Genomic DNA, 9,384 nt, shown 5'->3' on the forward strand with positions numbered 1-9,384 from the left:
AGAGCTACCTGCTTGTTTAGGTGTTTAAGCATGAAGCTACATATGAATTCACACAACTGAAGTTAAAAAACAGCTTTATGGGGTTTATTAGGGATATTTCATTCCTTGAATATTCATATATTAAAACATTAAAATTCATAAATCCATTTTGTGCTTTAAAAGGAAGAGGGTTGTTGACCCTGGGCAATATTTGATTGCACAGTTTGTGAAAAATTTGAATTCTGTTTTTATTTATCTGAATATGGTTAAAAGCTCATTTGAATCCAAGGTGGATGTTGGTGGACTACCAGGGCTTAGTTTTCCAATTCCTGACGAAGTCATACACAGGTATCATGTTAAAAGGCAGAAGTGGTAATACAAAATATAAAGTACATAGTTTTCTAATACTATTTATCCTTTGTTGAACTGTTAATGTGGGTTTAAAATGTCACTAAATTATTAAGATTGTGATGATATAATGGTATCATGGTAAATAAGTGAAATAACAGGGAAATTTTACCAGCCTATTTTTAATAACTAGAAGAAAAACCACAACATAACCCGACACCCTATTTGCATGCTTGTCTCAGATATTCCACTGAAGTAAATTAGTTGCTCAACCTTCCATTTGATCATTATTGTATCTGTGAGATATTTTTATTAAATTAACACTTGCTGGTCATTTGAAGCCACCTGTGAGTGAGTGCTTGTTGTTAGTATCCTTTCTTACTCTTCACATCATCATCCTCATCCTAATCTCACTGTAACAGCAGTGTTAGGCTTTTTTGCCTTTGTATTCCAAGTACTACGGATTGATAATTTGTGTTGGTTCCTAGTGCAAAAAAATCAGGTAAGGTGGTAGGAAAAAGTAAATGAAACCAGAACTACTAACCTCCCTTGACCTTTCATATACAGAACCTTGCAAAAGTATTCAGACCCTAGAGTGTTCTATTTTGTGGCATTTTAAAAAATATGATGCATACCCCTTTTCTAAAATATTTTATTCAAAACTTGGATGCTGGGACTAAATACTTCTAAGGGCAAGATGAATTACAGTAAATGTCAACAAGAACTAAAGAAAATACTGAATTCTGTCAATTCTGTAAGAATTCATACCTGTGAACTCAGAAATTAAGCAAAGGCCTTTTGTCCATTTTTATTAGCATATTTGCTCCAGGTCTCTCCAGTTTGGGAATCAAATTTGAACAGATTTCTAGCCTTCTACCAGTTCTCAGAAGGGTTCAAATTGGGGCCACTCAAAGGTTATATACTTTCTTACTAATAAGACACATATACAGTGAAAAGTGTAAGAATTGGGAGTGTAGTGAAATTTTCATTTTTTGTGTATTGATAAAACTTGTATTTTAGATCAAGGATTAACATTAGGCAAAAGTATAGAGTTGTGGCTTTTGTTTCTGGCTGTTATTTTGCATGCATGTGTTAAAACCATGTCATTTATTTTGTTAAGTTCCCCCATTTGACGTAAGTATAAGTATTGGGGAAAAATGATCGACGTCACCGTGCTCAAAGAGATGACGAGTGTCTTTAAAATCTCCGTGTACCGGCCTGTGCCTTTAAGCAGCTCTTTACCAAAGTTGTTTGGAAATTGCTTGGTCTTAATGGTTGACTCTTTGCTTGAAATACCTGTCTACCTGACTGAGTGACATTACAAAAAACAGGTGTATTATGTAATCATGTGAACCACTATCATTGCACACTATCAACTAGTGACTTGTTAAGGCAACTAAATTAATTTAGGAACAAGTAAAGATTTATTCCATGCTGAAAAGAGAAGAAAAGAAATACAACGTTTCGGCTGTAGAGCCTTCTTCGGGTGGCTAGATTCTTACTGGATTCTTCCTCACACAATCCAGCTTTTTCTTCGTCGACCTCTTGCCTTGTTCCCTGATGTCCTACTGTTATATGCTCTGTATGCCAGTTGGTTAGTGGCCATGCAAGCAAGAGGACTATACCATCTAGTCTGCTGTTGCATGTAGTGGTGGACTTGTGTAGCTCCCACCATTTCTCTTAATTCTTTCATTTCTTATGTTTGTTGGCAGCTCGTCTCGCACATCTCATTTGACAGGTGGCGAGTTTACATTCTCGTTTACATTTGAATTTGGACACTTGTTAAATGTGTGCCGTTGATGTTGAGGCCAGTGGGTATTCTGCTCATCTTTGATTCACTCTGGCTTGCACTGATCTTCATATCGTACTCTTCACAAATTGTATTTGGGCTGGTCATTATCAGCCTTCTCCTCGTCTTCATTTACAAGGCTTTGGTCATCAGCAAACAGCATCTCATTCAAGGCTTCTGGTTCTGGGTTTGCCTCCGTGGAAATTTGGTCCATGTACACAGTGAAAAGCAGAGGTGCTCTGCTCCAACATTTTTGCATACACTTTTCCAGTGTGGCTTAAGCACTAGTTTGATTAAATGCATTCAGCATTGTTTATAATGGAGATGATTGTGTGCTCTGCTTTGAATAATACATTTCACTGTACTTCAGTCATCTGCAGTAAATTAGCATATCTTGGATTCCATTGGTCAGAAGTTGTGTTTCTACTAAGGCATTGAATTATACCACGGTTTCTAATTATGTTAACTCCATGTTAGCAGCAGTAACCTGTCAAAAGCAGACCAAATTATTTTGCAGTGTATGGGAAGGAGCTCTTAAAGCCTTAAATTAGAATTGATCGTTTAAATTGTAGGTCACGGAGGCACAGTGGCGCAGTGGTTAGCCCTTGGGGCCCTGGCGCCAGCTGTGTGAAGTTTGTATGTTCTCCCCGTATTTGTGTGGGTTTGTTCCATGACTTAAACCACAAGTATGAAAACGGGTGTTGTGTTTACTGACTGCTTGTGGTATGAGTTGAAGTATTTAGCTTTGCTGCACATAGGTTAATTGAAGTATAATCCTGACTGGACAGTGCTCTCACACTCAAATGGGCCTTTAGAACTTCACAAGAATTAGAGGATTCTTTGCCAAAGCATTTATAAAGAAATCTATCACTATGTAAGTTGTTGTGTCCAGTTAACTTTGACCTCAAAAAGAAATACCTTTCTCTTAACACACCAGCCCTCTCTGGGAGTATTAGCACCAACTGGGCAATGTTCTGCTTTAGTTCTAAGAAATACTGCTACACCGCCATGGAGGATGGGGTGTTAACCACAGTTTGTTAAATGTGCCTGGGCCTTCGTGTTCAGTCACCAAGTATATTTTAAGGTCCAGTAAAGAGTACATTTGCAGCAGTTTCACTTCTTGCTTCCTGCTGAAGACCTACAGCCTGCGTTATTAACCAAACGAGTAGCTCTCTGCATCTTTCACCAAACAGTGACAGCCCTTCTGTAACCTAATGAAATGGAAACATTTGGTTTTTCAACACTCCCCCTCCCCAACATACACCGCCTTCACCTCCAGCCCCCACCCCACCCACCAGCTCCCTTATAAGAGGAAAGGACTGGTCTCTGCTCAGAAGTCCCCACAGACACTCTTCTGGAGACACCCCTGGGTTCACCTCCAGCCCTGCTGTGAAAACCATGAAGCCGTCCCAGCTGGTCCTCGCTGCTCTCCTGTTGGCAGCCCTTTGTGCCCCTGCTCTGAGCCAAAGTAAGTGACTGTCTTTGCTTTTGTGTCTGTTATTGCCCTTCTTCTTTAATTCTGAGGAAAGGCAGAACCGGTCCCTGCACAGGAGATAGGCAAGATGTTGGCTGTCACCGCTGGTAAAGCAGGGTAGGTTAGACATCGTGATGTGAAGGGATGTTTCACGCCTGGATGTTTTCAATGAGAGATCGGCAACATATTGGCTTGTCACAAACCATTTGTAAACCCATACACAATATTCCAGTTGGCTTTTTTGCTAGATTTAGGTTTTCCTCTGCTGAAAATCAACAAGGTTAAGCCCTCGATTGCCAAGCCGCATTATTGTGATTGCCAATTGTCATACACTTCATTGTCACCATATACAGGATGCCTAACCAGGTTCTAAATTAACTTGGCAGCCTGTGGGGCATCGTCCAATACATTCAGGACACATTTGGTGTCATGCTCATATTAGGCAGGTTGGAGTTCATGTTGTCATGAAAGTGTTTTGATGCATGAATGCTTTTAATATCAGACATTCATTTTATTCAGTGTAGTAACAACAAATTACTAAAAATTGGATTACTGTAGGTATGCATTCTTGCTCTTGTAAAAACAGCATAAATAATGGGGCTGGGAGGAACTTGAGCCTTGAAGACTCTGAGCTTTATGGAAGAGAATTATGTCTTGAGTAAAGACATAAATTCTGTTCCCCGTTGCCTTCAAATTGTTCCTAGAACCCCAAAAGTATTTGATGGGGGAAAATAAATAAACCCCCAATTTTCTTTTCCATGGTAATATTTTGTATTGTGATTTTTAAACTAAGAATAGGTAAGAACAACATGAGCCCAGTTTATTATGAGAATTATTACTTTTAAAAACAAATTTAATGAAGAACACTCTGGAATCTCCACTGCCGAGTTTAAAAAGTAGCTTAAAATAATTTTCATTTCACTATTTCTAGGCATTCAAAGTGAAACAGATGCAGTAAAACAATATAATTATGAAGTACTTTCAGACCTGTTTATGAAAGTGCCAATACTGTAAAGAGCCTCTAATTTAAATCGCAACATTTCTTCACATGCATAAATATTCCCAGACATTAACCTATCAGCATTATTGAAATGTACCTTTTCAGCACTGAAACATATACTTCTTTTAGAAAGCTCTTGTCGTGTAATTTGCTCATCCTATCCATCTGTTTTCTAACAGCTTTATCCAATACAGGGTGGCCGATGAGCTGGAGCCTATCCCAGCAAGCAACAAAGCAACTGGCACAAGGCAGTGCACACCCTGGGCAGGATGCCAGTCCATCGCAGGGCACACACAGACGCAAACATGCACACACTCTTAGCAGGCCCAGTTTAATAATGGATAGAAAACCATTATGGTATTTGAATTCACTGGTGATTTTTTTAAAATGGAGATTTAATTATGAACATCAGCATACAATTCACACTTTTAAACAGGCATATTTGTCCTTTCTTTAGATTCCAATTTGCCATCGGAGTGTTGTTTCAATTACTATCCAAAACGGATTTTTAAACGCCTCGTAGTGAACTATGAGCTCACTCGAAAAGATTGCTCCAAAAAGGGTGTGATGTAAGTATTGATTAAGATTTCATTTAATTAATCATTTAATTAAATTAATGCTGAAACAAAGTGGGGGAACTTTATAAATTGAAAAGCATTTTATAAATTAAAAACGCACCAAATTCTATTGGATGCAGTTGTTTTCTGTGCTTCTCAGTATACAGCATAAAAGCAGGTTTGTTGACACAATCTAAAACTTCTAGGTAAGTTATCCATGCAACATAAACATGTTGGAAAGATTTTCATGTGTGTTATTTTTCGCAGTTATTTTGATCACCTACATCCATATATATAAGAAAATGTGATGTATTAAGTGTAATTCTAATTTTCAAACAATGACCTCAAATATTATGATATTTTGTTTGTTTTGGCATGCAGATACCATCTTATGAAACCTGATTGGGTTATCATGAAGAGCAATGGAAATATATAGTGTCCTAGCAGACAGAATTTTTGCATTCTTATTTGATCAGGTTTGAAGATTAATTATATACTGAGAGGCATTAAAATTGCAGCCAATGAGTATTAGAACCAAAAGTTATTAGCAATGACTCAGAAAAGTCTGAGTCTTTAAACCGCCTAGTTTCTAGTCTAAAAAGAAATGTGGAAAGGCTTTAATTCCCATATTTTCATCATGTATACCTGAGCCTTTCATAAGTATTTAGACCCTTTCAAAATCAGAATACTTTTTTAAACTTAAGATTTTATTAAAAATGGGATGCTTTTTGTGATATAGAAAATGTCAACAAAAACTACAGAGAAAAACAGAACTGTTGAATATTGGGTGGCACATTTAACAGCAATTACAGCTGCAAATCTTTTTGGACCACTTTTACAAACCGCAGGTTTCAGGTCTTCACACAGATTCTCAATATAATTCATGTCAGGACTTTGACTGGGCCATTCAAGAACACTTCCTTATTCTTAAACCACTCCAGTGTAGCTCTGGACTAAACCTTTGGATCATTGTCCTGAATTTTTGTCCCCATTTGATATTTTTCGCAAACTGATTATTTTTTCAATCTCAACAAGCTTTCCAATCTCTGCTGAGGACAAGCATATTTATAGCCTGATGGTTCTACCACCAAACTTGACCATAGGGATGGTGTTGACTGGGATATGTGCTGTCTTGGGTCTGTGCCAAACATCACACTTGGCATCTAGAACAAAAATGTTCAATTTGGCCTCATTATCACGACACATTTTGCCATATTTTTGCAGGATCACTCAGGTGCTTTATTATAAATTCTGTGAGGGAGGTGAGATGGGATTTCCACACTGTTATACAGTCCAGCTTTGTGGATATTGTTGACTGGTGCAACATTTTTCAATGTTGTCACAGACTACATGGTGGCACCCCTTACCACTCAATTGATTGCGTGGCTCATTAAAATAATTTGCATTTAAATTAAGTTAGGATTCCACAACAAAAGGTTACAATAATTTCATAACGAAAACAAGTCATTTTGTCTTTCATATTTTTTGTTTTTGACTGAAAAGCTTTATCGGAAAGCTTTAAAGCAACAAAATATGATAATTGTGCAAGGGTATGAATACTTTTGCAAGGCTCTGTATATAAATATATAAGGATAGGTTTTACACAAATTGTTCTTCACAATTCCCTTGCTTCATGAATAGAAGTGTTCATCCCAAAATGAATTAGATTTTTGAGTTTATATGGAGTTGCTTTTTAACTTTATGGCAATGTAATACAATGACAACCCCTATCTTTCTCTAATTGTGAAATAGAAAAGATGTGGAAAACCTGTACAATTCTTTAGGTTTCTGAATTCTGTCAAATTCCTTTGAATTTTTATTTTTCAGCTTTACCTCGATGAAAGGATATCGGATCTGTGCCGATCCCAGAATTGACTGGGTGAAAGAAGTTATCAGTTATTTGGATGAAAAACTTCTTAAGTAATGTTTGATGAAAGTGTTGGGAGATGTAAGATCTCTTCATTGTCATCCTTTGTTTCTTCCTTTTGATGGAAATGCTGACACGGTGTTACATATTTCATCATGTTCCTCATGCATCATGCATCTGTTCCTGCTAGAAATTTAGATTTAGCATAATTTTAAAAAGTATTTTCTCTATCATTTTTTTTATACTGCACATATTTAGAAGCCAGGCCTTTTAGCCTTATTTCTCTGAAAAATATAATGGCATTCCATTAGCCTTAAACATTTATATGTATATATTTACGCAGTATACTTAGCTCAGGGACTGAAGCATTTCTAGTTAGGTGGAAATGATAAATACAGACTTCTGTGAGGAGAACATTGGTTCATGAAACAAAATGTTGGCAAAGAAAGAATGCTTTGTTCAAACAATCCATGTAACATACAAATACTATACTTTCTGTGCTTGAAACCTACTGATTTTGTTGTTAAAACTAATATACTCCTTTATGTTTCCTATTCATATGTACTGTAAGAGTAGTTGTCTTCTACTCTTAGCAAATACATATTTTCTAGTTGTCCCTCTGGTTAACTCTTGACCCTCTTGATATGTACATTATGTGAAGCACACAGTGGTGTAAGTGATGCAGTGTGTCACTATTAGTCTGTAGCATGTTCTCTTATATGCTACTCAAATAACATGGTCAGGTTATATTTTTAATTTGTGTAATCATTTGAACATTGCCATAAAAATTCAAGCTTTTAAGAAAGCACTTTATTTTATCCTTTTAATCTGTCTGACTCAGATGGCACTTGGCACTTGCTGTAGCAAGCTTGTATGGAAAATATACCAATAACCTCTTAAAAATGTTTTGATAATACTGTATGTCAATGCATTTGTCTCTGTAGTGTCATAATCAATATGAAAAAAGGAACTGTGACAATGTATAATTTTAAAAATTAAAGAAAATTGTCCAGAGCACACTTTTTACTGTTTCTGAATGGAGCCTGACTTATAATTTAAATTGTCAATGCTTATTGCTTTCCTCATTAGCAATTTTTCTTTTACCTCTAAAATGACTGGATATGCTTGTGGTGACAGTTTTTTTTAAAAAAACAATGACTCTATCTCTGCTGGAAAACATGAAACCATCTCAGCTGGTCATCGCTGCTTTTCTGTTGGCAGCTCTGTGGCCAAAGTCACTGTTGAGAATGATGGATAACCAAATTGCTGCTCTGCTGAATCTTTCTAAGGTAGTTCAGCTGCTTAAGTTTTAAAACAGTTAACTTATGCTTGATTATTTGGGAAAATCAATACTTGCAACAGACAGCAGTCTGAATTGTTCTGACCTTTCTGGAGCTCTTTAAAATACTACCATGCACTTCTTAAATACTAGGTGTACTTAAGCAGTGAGGAGAAATTTTGTGGACCTCTTACACTGACACCGCACTGAGCAAACATTTAGAAAATCAGAAATTTATATTTCCCTAGACAAAATGAAGATACTGTACCTGTGTTTATTATGTTTCGCCCACCCGTTTGAACAGACACACACAAGGGGTTAAGTAGCGTTCAGCATTGATGTTAATGTCTACATTTCCAGGATATTAAAATACGTTTTTAGAAATGATTGGAGCATTGGTAGATGTATTAGATGTTGAACAAGCCTCAAACAATACTTGTTCCCAAGTATCTATTTCTATTTCAATTACTTGCAAATAAGGAATAAATGAAAATAACATGACCGAATAACGTGCATATCCATCCATTTTCTAATCTCTTCTTCCAATTCAGGGTGGCAGTGGAGCCAGAGCCTATTCCAGCCAGCAATGGGAACAAGGCAGGATACACTCTGGATAGGAAGCCAGCCAGTCCATTACAGGACACACAAACAAACTCTGACACACATAGAGCCAGATTTCCCAGAAGCTAATTAACCTACCACTTTGTTCTAGGACTCTGGGAATCCCAACCACCCAGAGGAAACCTACGTGCAGATAGCATCCAAAGTCTTGAACTGAACCCAGGGCCCCGGCGTTGAGAGGCTGCAATGTTTAACTACCGTACTGTTCATAACATGGGTCTATTAATATATTTTCATGACTTGTACACTCTTAATTATATTCTATTTTACAAATTGTTTTTGATTTTTAACACATCAAAAGTTACATCAATGCAGTTTAATAGTTTCAGTAGTATTTGTAATGACGCAGCGAGATGAGAAAAATAGCCGCGTCCGAGAGCTCACAAGTACAGTAGGTCTTAGGCAACAGCGAGGTGCGGAACACCGCAACAAAAGTAAAAAAGTGAAGCCAAAAAGAAAAGACGCAAAAA

The 9,384-nt window shown here is 36.9% G+C and overlaps 1 protein-coding gene across 1 annotated transcript; it reads left to right on the top strand.

Annotated features, from left to right (window-relative positions):
- The first annotated feature begins 3,425 nt into the window (after window positions 1-3,425).
- On the top strand, window positions 3,426-8,029 carry ccl36.1 (chemokine (C-C motif) ligand 36, duplicate 1). Its single transcript, XM_088629205.1, has 3 exons — window positions 3,426-3,584; window positions 5,048-5,159; window positions 6,975-8,029. The coding sequence occupies exons 1-3, from the start codon at window positions 3,515-3,517 to the stop codon at window positions 7,069-7,071; spliced, it is 279 nt and encodes a 92-aa protein (XP_088485331.1). The 5' UTR covers window positions 3,426-3,514; the 3' UTR covers window positions 7,072-8,029.
- Window positions 8,030-9,384: the final 1,355 nt, after the last annotated feature.

This window comes from Lepisosteus platostomus, chromosome 1, assembly GCF_059453375.1.
Source record: "Lepisosteus platostomus isolate fLepPlt1 chromosome 1, fLepPlt1.hap1, whole genome shotgun sequence".
Classification (NCBI taxonomy): domain Eukaryota; kingdom Metazoa; phylum Chordata; class Actinopteri; order Semionotiformes; family Lepisosteidae; genus Lepisosteus; species Lepisosteus platostomus.

Excerpts from the sequence above, each read along its gene's own strand:
- ccl36.1 (XM_088629205.1), top strand. The coding sequence starts at position 3,515 with ATGAAGCCGTCCCAGCTGGTCCTCGCTGCTCTCCTGTTGGCAGCCCTT. Across the intron at positions 3,585-5,047 it reads TGCCCCTGCTCTGAGCCAAA|ATTCCAATTTGCCATCGGAG; the intron begins GTAAGTGACTGT and ends TCCTTTCTTTAG. Across the intron at positions 5,160-6,974 it reads TGCTCCAAAAAGGGTGTGAT|CTTTACCTCGATGAAAGGAT; the intron begins GTAAGTATTGAT and ends TTTATTTTTCAG.